The 14,791-nt window shown below is 33.2% G+C and overlaps 1 protein-coding gene across 3 annotated transcripts in view; it reads right to left on the bottom strand.

Annotated features, from left to right (window-relative positions):
- The window catches only part of LOC129798295 (rho GTPase-activating protein 100F), a 119,994-nt gene that overhangs the window by 38,418 nt on the left and 66,785 nt on the right, over positions 1–14,791 (bottom strand). For all 3 annotated transcript variants that reach the window (XM_055841358.1, XM_055841359.1, XM_055841360.1), the window contains exon 4: positions 3,149–3,271. In XM_055841358.1, coding sequence (XP_055697333.1) covers positions 3,149–3,271 — 123 coding nt within the window. The remainder of the gene's footprint in view (positions 1–3,148; positions 3,272–14,791) is intronic.

Raw genomic sequence — 14,791 nt, 5'->3', positions numbered from 1 at the left:
AGGAAGTTTTGAGTTTCGTTATTTGGCGCAAAGGGAAATTTTCTGTGTTTTGGTTTCATCCTTTGGGGTTAAGGAAAATACTCTTTTGAGAAGTTTTTGGTTTAATCCTTTGGGGTTAACTCTTTCGCGTCTTTAGGGTAATGTCATGACTCGGGGAAAAAAGTTTTTTTTTGGTATTTACATTAATTGAAATCTATCTGTTCGTGCACGACATCATAATAGAAGGATGTAAGATTCTTGGCTCATTTTCTCAAGACTCCAGTTAGATTTCAATTAATGTAGGGGGAACTGGGCAGTAGTAAACTGGGGTAGATGTAAACACTGTAATTTTTTTCATTAATTTTAAGACTCCAGAGGATAAAACCCATAAGTATTCATAGATACCATGGAGATGTATGTCGACAGATGAATTGGTCAATAAAGTCCTAATACTTTAAAAATAAAAATCATTTTTCCCGAAAATGTTGATATTTCGATTATTTTGGTCATTTGGATTTCCACCTGGAAATTGAAAACTGTGTAAAATAATCGAAATGTAGCAATACCAGTTCTTTCCTACATCTTTTAGGATTATATTTATGGATTTACTAGACAAATTGAGATTCTCATTTTTTCAAAAGAATTAATAATTGGTCAGAAAACAGCATTTGGGGTAGATGTAATCAGGCAATTTCAATTTCACAAAATGAGTAGGTTAAAGAGCGGGAAATTGACCTTCATGCGAAATATCTATAATTCATAGATTACGAAAAAAATTGGTGGCGCTGTGTTAAATAAAAAGTCACATGATGTCAAAATATGGGGAAAATCCATTGAAAAATGTCTTTGATATGCATGCTTTTAGTTTTTTTGCTATTTTAATTATTCTTTGAAAAAAGTGTCATGATTTTTTGAAAAATATACAGTCTTTATATATCTCTTAAGTAATTAAAATAATCGAGAGTGGTGCAAAGTTAATTTCAAGGGTGGGAAAAAGGGTGTTTACATCCTCCCCAGAAAGTGGTTACTTCTACCCCAGGTATTTTGTTAAAAGAGAAAAATGCACAGTGACACAAATTTTATTTTTATGGAAAACTCAATTGTTTTCCAGCATCCGCATTACCCTCGACGAATTGCCTATACCCAAGGGTAAAACATGAGCTAAGAAATATTTTTCAAAAAATCACGGTGTCCTTGGAAAATCACCTCAAATTCGCATCTATCGAAAATGGTTACATGTGCCCCAGTCTCCCCTAAATAGCCAAAAAGAAACTTTTTTCCCCGGGTCATATATGACCCTAAAGACGCGAAAGAGTTAAGGGAAATTTTCTGTGTTTTGGGAAGTTTTTAGTTTCGTCCTTTGGGGCAAAGGGAAATTTTCTGTGTTTTGGGAAATTTTTGGTTTCGTCCTTTGGGGCACAGGTAAATTTTCTGTATGGCAGACAAAATTTCCGATACTTGTACTAAATGTATGTATGAAAGACAAGATTTCTAAAGACAAAGTTTCCAAAAAACAAACATCACCGAAGGCAAAGATTCCAAAAACAAACTGGGAAAAACAAAATGGAAAAAACAACGATTCCCGAGCCCAACTAAGGAAATCTATGTAAAGGATATCTAATCGATAATCCTAAGCGCTCAAAAATTTTGCAGGCTAAATATTTTAGTGGGATCAGCCTGAGTATATTCACAATCATTACAATGTGCTCCGTGCTGGAAGAATTGCTGATCGTAGATCGCCCAGGAACGCTTTCCCCGTAGTGAATACTTCTTCCATGCTCCTGAAGTTTTTTTTTTTTTTGGCAGAGGCGGTGCATTTTTATTACGTTATATCACAGTGAAAATGTCTTTTTTCTAGACATTCAGTTGCTTTCGCCGGGTGGGACTCGAACTCACAGCTGTGATAGTCGAGTCAGAGATCTCACCGTCCAAGAGTCAACGGTCTTGCCTATTGCGCCACTGAGATCCCCTTCAGATAATTAAAATAGTATCGATCGGAGGTAACTAGTTTACGTAAATACTAAGTAATTTCCAGGTAAATAATCTAGATTAAAAAATAATGCAATAACGCAAGTTTTGCGAAAACAATAATTTGAAAATTAATAATGCAACGATTGATTAAACGTTTTAAAATTTGTACTTCACTCATTGGTAATAGCATTTACGTGAAACTTACATTAATTTGACGTTGAAAATTTATGTTTTCAATTAGGTCTTTGCAATTCTTTTTGCAAAATATTGACTAGTTCTGCAGGATTGTCAAAGTTTTTTTTTTAATTTTTCCACTTATAGTAATCACTACAGACAAAATTTAACTTTATTTATTAAAATGATAGGGCACTCAATGGGTCAAGTGGCAGAATACTCGCTCTATGATGCAAGTGTCCCGGGTTCGAATGCCCTTTAGGTCACCAGGCATTTTTCTGGCGTTAAAGGTGTTCGGATTGCATCCAGTGAGCTTCACTGCACTTGATTCCACGGGCATGGGACTGACAACCTCATCCCGTACAAGAAAAATTAATAATGCATGTCTAGAAATCCCCTTGCGGGAAGGCCTTGTTCCTTCATGGAATGTTGCGCCAACATTATTATTATTTATTTTTAAAATGATATTGATGTTCTATTGCAAATCTTTATATTCAAATATGTTATCTTAGACGTTATGTTATGATAGATAGTTAGTAAAAGTCAACTAAGCCCTAATACCATCACATTTAACAGAGAGTTTTCAATGTCAAATTGTTCTCACGCTTAAGGCCTCTACACACTAGAAAAATCTATGTCCATATTGAAGCAAATTGCCTACGATTGTGTAGGAAAAATTAGAAAATATGGACATAAATTACTCTAGTGTTTAGAGGCTATTAGCTTGATGAATTCCTCAAATCTGAGACTTCTTTTAAAATTCCAGTTGGACAAACACCGGTACAAAGCCCTTAAATTAGGATAATCACAAGAAGCAAAGCCCTAATTTAAAATTTCTCTCTCAAATATCCCAATACGTGCTACAGCAAAAGGGTCTTCACTTCCTGATGAGAATATCTTAATTATTGACTCGAGGGGTTTGTTTACTCTGCAAAATTGATTTACAACCTCCTGTGGCAGAGTAGCAATTTTCGCTGGGTTGGAAAAACGAACTTTTCTGCCCACCCTCTAATTGAACCCTCACCTGGACTGTATGCCGAGCATCGCCCTTTGTCATTAGTTTCTGTGCTGCCTCAACTGCTTGCCGACCACCGATGCATCGTGGTTCCAGAATTCGCACAATCATTTCGCCCCTTCTCTCGACCGCCTGCAAAAGAAATCACAAGAAATTTTCCATGAACTTTGACTTATTCATTTTTAGGTCGTAATGATGCCCTCAAAGCTTTCAGGGAGAATTAGAAGACTTTGGGTGGGATGCTTTGAATACGATTCTTGGAGACAAATATGAACTTTTCAAGAGGAAGAAACCCTAGTAGCAATTTCCTACCAAATTAAATATTTAAAGCTAGGGATAATTAAATTTTACATTGTCAAAATTGATACGATCAGGAGAAGCCCTACTGACGTTACGGATGTACAATTTAAATGATTTTATTGCCTCTGTTACATAAGTTAGACAAGACTAGTCCTTAAATAATAATAATCGTAAATTAAGTGGATATATGGTCTGTATATTACAAAGTGAAATCAGAACAGGGCGGAAGACCTTTTTAAAATTTCTATTCGAAAATTCTAGGAGAAAAAGTACAATTTTAATAAGGTCTTCAGACGTGTTTTGACTTCAAATAATAATAGTAATTTATTGCACTAATTATAAACTTCCGTTTCTACTACAAACTTTTACGTAAATCTTACGTTATCTCCTCGTTAGTGATTTTATGTAGAATTTAATTGACTCTTTGATGTTGTGTACAAAAGCTGTGCATTTATTATTCACGTTTTTCATAACTTTTCAAAATTATAACAATTTGCTAAATAATTCTTCAAAAATTCAATATCTTTAAATCGCCAAAAAATTGTTCTAGGGTAAAGGCTCATAATTTTGGACAGTCTGCTTATAAGTATCGATGTTCCAAGTTTGAAGTGCGATATTTTCAATACTAATTGACTTTTTTTTGTTACTCTCTTTTCAGAAGGGTTGTTTAGAAACTTGGCAATCTATTTATCGTCTCTTTTTTTTTTTAATAAAATTAGTTTTGATACATTTAAAAGTGAATTGATATATAGAGGTGAATTTTACTCTTATTTTGGACAACTTGGTTGTTAATTTGGACAACTTGGTTGTACAATTGGACAGCTAATTCGCCTCAAAAGGATGCCCATTGTTCTTCATTTTATGAACCAATCTTACCAAGTCCTCTTCCTATTCATGTAAGGGAAACGTAGAATGTCGCAAGAAGCCCGGAAACTTTTCATATCATTCATTAAAGTGAGTTGATTTCGGTACTCCAAGTACGTGCGGATTCGCTCATTCCCTGACCTTTCCGGGAGCCTTTCAAGGCATTTCTCGCTACATCTCTTTCGTAGAGATGATGCTCCTTTGTTTCTCCAGGCATTCGTCCAACCTAGTCATCACAAAAGCTAAAGCTTCACGAAATTTCTAGAGAAAAACACCTGTCCAAAATAAGGAGTATCACCTCACTGGTGAACTTCGTAGAAAATTGCCCATTTTTTACACGAAAAACGTAATTCACAAGGCGAATCTTACTTCAGGTCAAATGTACAGATCACTAGGGTAAAGTACTCTCCCTTCGAACGTTCATACCTTCGAATAATGTGAATTTTCTTTTAGTTTTCCTAAGAGACTTACACATTTTTTTAAATAATAGTTGGCTTATCATCAATTGTTGATAATTCTGTGATAATTTAGTGTAAATCTCTCACGTGAAACAGAAGAAATTCACATTATTCGAAGGCATGAACGTTCGAAAGGAGAGCACTTTCCCCTACTAACGTAAATCAACACAATATTAAATGAATATTCAATAATATCACTCAAAAAAGCTAAGAAACTTTGTTAGTACTTCACCACAACTAAATAAGACTGAAGTAAACACGAAGTTCTGTCATTCTGTCATATTTCTCGTAAGCCATTGCTCACACTGAATTTTCAACAAAGGAATGTTAACTCAAATCATATTCAAAATTTAACGAATTAACTGTTAAAATCTTCCAAAAAAAACAAATATTTAGATAAAATTTATTATTCATCAAATATTGGAATAAAAATTCATAGTTTTAATCAATTTATTTGTAGTGTCCAATTTTATACTCAAAGTGTCCAAATTTAGAAACTGTCGAAAATTATGAGCCTTTACCCTATAACTCAAAAATATTGTGGCTTTTTCAACTTTTAACTTTTCTGCAAAAATAAGAACGCAAGCATTAGTATTAAAAACAATAAAAGTTACATTTTTCAATAAGAAAGCGATCACATTATAATATAAAACAACTCACTCAATTAAAATGAAAATTCACTGACCTATAGAAAAGGAAGATTCATTTTTGGTTACAAATTAATTCTTACTATATTTGAGTGTACCAAAATTTCCCCATTAAAATGGTTCAATTTGCGTTGTAACGTGCGAGTTTTTATGACGTGCGATAGCACTAAATATGCCACTTCAGTCTTGCAAAGAATTAATGTGAAAGTTGCCAGATTTTGCTACTTGGGAATGATATGAAAAATATGAGTCTTATTGACATTATTTGTCTTTGGCAAATTTTCTCAATGGCTGTGGAGACATCCACATTGATTGCTTCAATTTGTCGACAATGATAAATTCCCTGAATTTTCTCTGAATTTTCCGCTCAGCAAAATATCCATCATTCATTGGGATCGACAATTAATTGACCTCATACCATCAGACCACGTTTCTCATCCCCCAATTGCTCCCAATAACATTTGCATTGGGGCTGCCTCTGGCATATGCTCCAACATAGCATAAGTTTCCTTCTTGCCGCATGGAAAATCACGTTCTGAGGGAAATGCGGAATCTTTAATGTAATTCTTGGACTATATGGGGAATTATTTGCCAGGGTGGATGAAAAGGAGAGAGCCATTGGTAAAGCATTCTTCAGTGTACTTAGCGTGCCTGGGTGTGAAAATGTAGTATAATAGTAAAGCCACAAATTAACCCCATACAATTCGGGGTCACACATTGCTCTTGTATCGACTGAGGAGAAATGGTGAAGTACCATTGAAAATCGTGTGAATAAATGGAAGGAAAATTCAATCAACATATCCATCCAAAAGGGTTTTCTGGCATCACAAACCTCCCAGGAAAAGCCTCAACAATTGTGAGGAGTCTTGAGATGTTTTCAATAAAATATCCTGACTGTCTCACCACAATCCAATGGATGAGGAGGGTTACAGACTATGATTTTCACCCTTACATATTGTCACGATTGAGCAATTTATCCAAATCGTCATCACCATTCATTCGATTTGTCCCATTTTCACATTTGTCTCTCAATACAGGATATATCCTCTTCACCACAAGAAGAACATCTGAAGCCTTTCTAGGGACAAATATATTCGAATAATTAATAAAGGTATCAAGTAGGATAGACAAACATTCAAGAACGTTTTTACAAAGAAAGAATTTCCTTCAAACACTTTCTGAAATGCTCTCATGTGGTTTGTTTTTTTTTTCCTTAGCAATTTTAGATTTATAACTTTATTTTTCTCAATATACGAATTTGTCAAAAATGCCCTATGAAAATGCTTATTTTTCACACAAATAATGTTTAAATATTTAAAAATGATTAATGATTCATTCATCTTGGACTGTTCTGCTTATAAATAAAGCCTACCCAAAAATTTAATATTCATTCTATGCTTATCGGTATTTATGAATTAATAACGAGATCCACATGTGTATGTTCCATTTCAGATTTTATGCATTATCCAGTCAAAGCAAAAATACCATTTTATTTTGATTTCTAAACGATGAATGATCGTAAAGGATTCTGAATAACTAAGTACCTGGGTTAAAATTTAAAACCAATAGATACGTCTTTGTATCAGGTTTCAGTATTAAGGTTTAGCCACATGGCTGAGGTTTTAAAGTTTTTAAATTTTTATTCGTCAAGATTTTTGAGAAGAATTTAATTCAGTATATGCTATTAATAACAATCAATCCATTAGGTTTTATTAAAAACTCTGAAAGTAATACTTTTCTTTACGATTTTGAGATATTCAGAAATTAGGCTAGGGCTTCAGTCTGTCGAGTAAAACTTATATAAGTTCAACCTTTAACCCTTTAAGGACGATTGGAACACCGGTGTCCCATAAAGAAAATAATTTTTCCTGACCACCCATAGTTATTCTTTTCGTATGTCTGTACATAATTGTAAGGTAGAAGGTTGAAGGAATCTAGAATATTTTTTGCAAGTTTCTAGCTATTTGCTATGTAGTAAATATTTAAGCTCAAAAATGGCGAATTATAATATTCTCAAATTCATAATTGATTTTATTTATTTTTTATACTTCTAATATTTTTTAAGCAAAACCCTTTGGCAATAAAAACTATAATACTCATACGTAATATTTTTAATTAAAACGAAAAATATTATTCATTAGTATTGTCGGAAAAATTACTTAAATTTTTTGGTTTTTTTTTGTCCATATCGTTCATCGAAGCACAAAATACAACGAATCAGACTCTGTTGGACTTTCCAAGGTTAGATGTAAGACTTATCATTGATTATGTTTCCCAATTTAATCTTATTATTGATTTTCAGTCCGTAAAAAGTGTCTCGTCGTTAAAGGGTTAAGGGCGATGTGGTTAGAAAAATCATTTTTGGCTTCTTAAACATTACTCTAAGCCCAGATAATCATAGAATATTTTTTGGATAACCGGTGACCTATTCGTCATTAAATAGTTAAACACATTACCACTCAAAATCGTAAAATACTTAGCCGAGACACGTACCAGTTGTCCATGCAAAAGTCAGTGACAACTTAATTCATTAAATTTTATACTATTTTTTCGTTAGTGTATTCAAACTCTGCTTCTCATTGCATTTTTTAAATCACTTAACACGGTCTGGGCAATAGAAACCTTTATGGTTTCAATCTTGACTTTTTTCCCTCCTAATTTTCCGATTTTTTAATTGCGTTGTCATTAAACATCGCATTATTAACTAGTCGCCAACATTCACAATATTTAGAGTGGATACCCCGAATGATGTCACCTTAAATAAAATGATATTGCTTTTCGAACTCAAAACAAGAGCAGTTATAAAAGCCACTTTTTTTCAACTTGTGACACGGCTAGAGACCGTACGGTAAGAGATATCCACTTGCGGCATTCAACGACCCCACCATAAGTCAACATTATCTAGGAGAGTCTTTTTTATTTTCCTCCCATCCCCTCCAACCCATAAAAAAAAACCATGTTTTTTTTTAGATTATTTCGAATACGGCTCCTACGATTTTATTTCATTTTCGAATATATTTTAGAGGTAGTCCAGTAGGGGAATTCTGTAATTTTCGTGGCATTGTCACGCGTGAGTTCGAAACCTGACAATGTCATTCGAGCTTTTTTTGTCATATCATATGAGTTCGAAAATGCAATTCATTGATTTTTTAATGAAATCCCTTTAGTTAATGATTTTGTGAAAATACAGTACGTCTTGGTTAATTTATTTAACAAAATTCATTGTCATTTGAATTGCCAGAAATCTCAAATATGTGACTTCTGACAATGCCACGTGAGCTGAAATGGCAATGTCACGGCTACAGAATCGCATTTTCGAAAAAGCTCTCCTAAGATTCGGACCCAATTTGTCATATGGCATTGCCAGAGCGTTACAGAATTCCCCTCCAGGCGAATATTTTGTTCTTCGACACCTATGTTCGAAAAATATTTCGATGTCGAATTTATGAACATAAAAGTTTAACAACTTTGGAGGGCCTATTTTTCAACTGATGTGCTTAAATTAGGATTTTTGAAATATCTTGAAATTTTCAACCCAACTGCACCGGACTTAATCGGTCATGAGTCGGGTCATTACCTGTAAATGATTTACTTTTCTCGGATTTACTTTTTTATTTGTTCGAAAGCTTGTTACTCATACAAATATATTCTAAAACCTACTATTCCTAATCAATTTATTATTTCGGAATGATTTTTTTAATTTACCAATATAATTGTAATGGGTAGTAAAGCGTATACATAAAAAGCATGAGGAAAATTAATACACGGATAGCTCTTTCTCGTCAGTTCCAGCACTCCGCAAAGTTGGGACTCTTTGCCACCTTTCTTTCTTTTTTTTTTCGAAATTACGTTACTAAGAAATTATGAGATATATGCAACAGTCACTACTGCATATATTTCATAATTTCTTAATACCATTTAATTCAAATGGGATAGTGACATCATTCGGGATAGGTGGGGCACCTTTGAAATTGGGATTTTCTTCTATGTTCAAGTGGAACTGAGCCATGTCATAACGGAATTTAGCTTCTCGATATGTTTGTGCAGCTAAATTATATCACGATAAGGTTTAATTTTATTTAAAAATGAATGAAAAATCCCAATTTCAATGGTGCCCCACTTCCCCCTATCCACCCAACAATTTTTCTAAAAGAATTTCGGGTATAGGACAAATAGGAGTGTGAGGACCGAATTTTTTCAAGACTTTTAAAAATATAAATTTTTGTGACAATAAACTAATAATAACGTTCTGTTTTAAAAATAGTTAATAATTAGGAGCAAGTAAATGAGCTTAGTTATCTAAAATATCGTACACAGACCTTTGCCAAATGAGTTTTAAAAATTACTAAAACGGTTTTACTTTCTCACTCCACTCCGTTTGTGAAATAATACATTTATTATACGATTCGCTTAAAAGTTCTTCTAATTGAAAAGTTTCTTAATGTATTCTATTTTAGGGAATTCAATGAATCCATTTTAATTATAATTTATACATTTAGAAGTGCCAGAAAATCAATTAAAGTTTAATTACCTTGAGGTCATCTCAGTGGTGAGTTTTACTATCTAGCGCTAAAATTACAGATTTTAAGCACAATAAGGATATTTTTAAATATTTCAGTACGAAATAATTGAGTTCTTTGAAAAAGATTTCAAACATTTCAAGTAATTAAAATTCTTGATACCAAAATAGTTTGGTAAAGTTATAAGTTCCAAAGCAATTAGTGTACTCTCTCTTGAATTTTGATTAAACACTTTTGTTTATTCTTATCATTGGATTTTAAACACCGACTGATTCTGAAAACGGGATCTAAATGGAGGAGAGTAATACGACATATAGGCTCTTCCACTCAATTCCTGTGTTCACGTCCAAGCAGGATAGATGTCTGGTAAGCCCCGGTACACTCAGGTGAGTTGGTTATAGAAGATTAGGTAACCAACCCCAGAGTAAAATCACGAACCTGAGGCTAATGAGCAAGAGCTCTGGTCATTTTAGAGAGGGTTTGGCAAGGAACTAACTAACCCCTCCCCGTAGAAGCAAGATTGTTACGAAGTATCGCTAAAAGCCTCCGATAGGACGGACTTTTCGACAACGACCTATGCTACGTTTCTAGAGCGTGCTGACGAAGAGTCACTAGGAGTGAAGGAGGTTAATGCGAGGAACCCGGTCCCTTAAAGGAGCGTTGCAGCCACTTAATTAAATAAATAGATAAGATTCCAAAAACCGTTAGAGATATCGATTTAGGGTTTCAATAAGTTTTTCTTTTATTTACAGTAGTTTTATTTAGTAGTTATGGTCTTGGTTATGGTAGCTTCTAGAACTAGTTGGAAGTTATCCGATTGCAATAAGTATTTATACATATAGATTAATGTTCTATTTGAAAAAAAAATGGTCAAATAAGGTGGAATAACCGGCTATCGCCATGTTTAGGAAAAAATTAAATTCATTTAATCATCACTTTTGAATCCTTGTTACAAGATAAGTCAAATTTGACACAAAGTTACTTAGATGTATTGGCTCTAGATACGTGAAAACAATAATCCTAGAACATAACGCTGGACTACTTAAAAAACTGATTTTTATTAATAATGCAAAAATAACCATTTCGTCTCCACTTTTTACCACTTTTTACCACTTTTCGCCAGTTTTGTAAAATTTGTAACCACTTCTCGCCACCCACTTGAAAAGAACCACACTCGGTTATATTAGGCAATGCTATGAAAAGAATACATTCACCATTTCTCTGTCCTTGTGATCACTTTATTATTACTCTCTTTAAATGATTTTTCTTCACTTTTATTTGACAAATCAAATTATGGGGCTTTTGCAGAAAGTAAACAATGCAGATTTGACAACTGAGAATGTACGAAGTGAAGTTAGCGTCGCCTATTGAAAAGATATGGCGACAGGTGGTAAAATCAATTTTAGAATATTACCACTTCTCGCCATGGCTCATTTTTATACAAAAATAATATAAAATGAAATATTAATTGACTAAATACAAATTTTATGTATTCCACAAGTGCAATTAAATATTCAATAGACAAATTATTTACCCAAATAGGTATTTTTGGCCAGATGAAAATTTGACGACACTTAGTACATTTGGTAAGAGATGTTGGATTCGATGCACTTGCTTAAAATATTGCTCTAAAAAGTGATCAAAATCGTGAATCCAAAACAAATAATTATTATTTTTCGATTCTATGCGTAGAAGCAGAAACAATACAAAAAAAATTGCGACTCATTTATTTCATAAATTGCGAAAAATAGCGATTTCAATGTAAGTGGCGAGAAGTGGGGCACTGGCGAGAACTGGTGATTCCACCCTATGTATAAAAGATTCAGCCTTAAGAGGTTATAAATTCCTTGATAAAATTGTTACAGAACAATTGGCTAAACAAAAAGCCTTGTCAAGTGAAAAAAACTGATTGCTAAAAATAGAGGGAAGCGAGGTACCTTTGAATTAGGGCACTTTTAAAATAATAATTCTTTATTAGCGTCTATTACGGACCTTTTAGAAAATGCATTAGGGGAAACTGAGGCACCACCAAACACGGAATAGCACCAAAAACTAATTTTTATTTTTAAACTACTTGGACTATCTCGACCATTTCTTCAGTGGACAAGCATCCCTAAAATGCCTATAAATTTCTGTAAGTCTTGTCCTCTGAAGTCGAATATCTGATAAAAAAATCACAGTGTTTGGTGGCGGTACCCCGTGTTAGGTGATGCCCCAGTTTTCCCTAGTTCTTATATTTTCAACATCGGTATTTTTGATTGACTCCAATCTTCACAAATATTCTTAGTTTCATCTGTACTACCCTTTTATTTCTTTTATAAAATCCTTGTATTGTAGGGCGCTTTTAAAATAGGCCTTTTTCTCCTGTTTTTAAATGGAGATGAACCATTTCTGATGCTCAATTTAATTACAACAAACCTCAGTTTCACTTAAATAGGATAAAAAGCCGTAATTTAAAGGTGCCCCGATTCAAATATCCCCCAGTTACCCCGATAATTAGATACTGATATAGCTTTGATTCGTCTTTTATTAAGACGTAATATTAAATTTTGAAGCAAAATCAGTGTTGGTACGTGATAAACACAACAAATCTCAGATTATTCATTACCACAGCAACATCAAAATACAACTGAGCATAACAATTTCAGTTGTCTTTTATTCAATTTATTTCTTCTACTCGTGTTACTCTGTCGATTGGAGACATAGAATAAGATTGTTCATGAGAATATTCGATTGCAGACAATATGATATATCATATCAGTTTCTGTACAAAGTTTCCATTCAAATTTCTCACCACTAAGCTACAATCTATTTAAGCTGAAATACAAAATTGTATAAATTTGCCAATTTTATAGAAATAGAGAAAGTTTCTAGTGTTTATGTAGTGCTTATTGAATTTTTCCCCAATTGCTGATATTATGCCCATGATATGTTATATGAAAATTTCGTGTTTTTCACCATTATCCCATAATTTCCAACTCAATTCTCTCAATTACAGCAATATATACATATATATATATGGGTTGAGAAATGTAAGTATTTATATAATGGAAGAGATACTGTACTTCTTGTTTCTTTACATTAAATTTTCATGTTTGTTATTCTTTCCTTTCAATTTCGTCGACAGGAAAGTGGGAAAAGATGAAGCAAGATTCCATGATGATGAAATATTCATGGGGGAAGGTATCAAGACACCCACCAGAAAAGGAGTGATAAAGATATTAAAAACATTAGCGAAGAAAAATTCGCAGAATGTTCGAACTCTTCAATTCGAGCATTTCGCGAAATTTTCGTCACCGTTGTTTTTGGATGTGTATCATGTATCATTTTATTGTTGATTTGAATTTACTCTCATAGAATTTTCTTACCAAATTAGAAACTTATAGGAAAAAAGGTATTTTCATGTAACTCAAATGATTTTATTTTTATGTATTTATTTTTGCCAACATGTGTCCTTAGGCCCTCCATATCGCGCGTCCGCCTCAGACTTATGCCCTAGACCCACTTGTGACTTAAGCCGAGAGGCGACTTAGTGGAAAATGATGGAAATGCAGTTTAACCATTATTTCTAATAAAATTGCGCTAAACCGTCTCTCGCCTAATCGTCAGGTCTGTCAAGACCCTTAGCGTTGCTAACCAGCCTCCAGAGCCAAACGGCGGAAATGCTTTTTATCAGGCTGTATAGTCTTTTGTTGTGTTAAACAATCTTTTTCTCTTCTGTTCAGGTCAATTCAGGTAATAGTAATTACGTAAATTTTACAATATTGGTTACAATATATTTTACAAAATTAACAATTTTTTATTGAAAAATTACTGAAGAAATACAATGATGCCTTGCAGAACCAAGACTTATTAAAAGCCCTTTAATTGAAACTGCATTTAAATGTATATAGAAGCTTAACGAGGTCATAACAGCTTAAGAGTGGCCAAAAATACTCACTTTACACAAAGAATTATTGGGAACTAATTTTGGAAAATCGTTAAAACCATGAAAATTTTTCAAAAATTTTTAAGGATTGTGAGAAATTCGAAACTTCGAAAAATGTTCAGGAGTTTGCGGGAGTGTCTATAACCCAGAAAGAACCCAGATAAGAACAAATCCTGCACTCAGAAGCAACTCAACAAAGTTTTGGAAGCCTTTCGTCGGGGTTTCAATTACACTGTTTGTCTCCAATTAGAAACCTTCTCTTGTCTCCATTTGAATTACTATGTTTCAAACAGAAGCATTTTACGCTCGCGTATTTTTCTTGTATTTAAGAAGTTTTCAAATTATATTAAAAGAATTTTCACTAAACAGTAACATTCTAGAAGAGTCAAGGAGAAAATTTATGTAATTCTCTTCAGAAAAAAATATGAACTTAATGTGTTGAATCTTCTGCCAAAGTTAAAGGGTCTGGAAATGGTTCTTAATTAGGACATTTACCCTAATTTATCATATAAAAAGTGACAGTTTACATTTCGTGTAAAATTCTAATACATAAGCTGTCACGGATATTATAAAAATTATGTCAAAATTTAAGTGACATCTGTCACAAGCCTCTCGGACCCAGGAAATTCACAAAATCTTCGAAACCGTCGCGACCTCAGCTATCCCTCACAAGTATTTTTTACGTACAGAAAAATTGACAAGTACACATTTTGTGTATATTTTGTACACAATTATTACATTATTACTACTTGTGTAAAAATTCATAAATATTAGACAAAATGTGTAAGCATTACATAAATGTGTAATGTAATACACAAAAGTTACACAATTATGTAAATTTAAAATAAAAATATTTGTCAAACAACCATTATTTGAATGTAGAGAAGAAAATGCTTCTTGGGTATCCTCAGAGGCTTACGTATTTTTTATCCTAA

Source organism: Phlebotomus papatasi, chromosome 1 (genome assembly GCF_024763615.1).
Source record: "Phlebotomus papatasi isolate M1 chromosome 1, Ppap_2.1, whole genome shotgun sequence".
NCBI classification, from domain to species: Eukaryota; Metazoa; Arthropoda; class Insecta; order Diptera; family Psychodidae; genus Phlebotomus; species Phlebotomus papatasi.
This window is presented reverse-complemented; position numbering and strand designations above follow the sequence as displayed.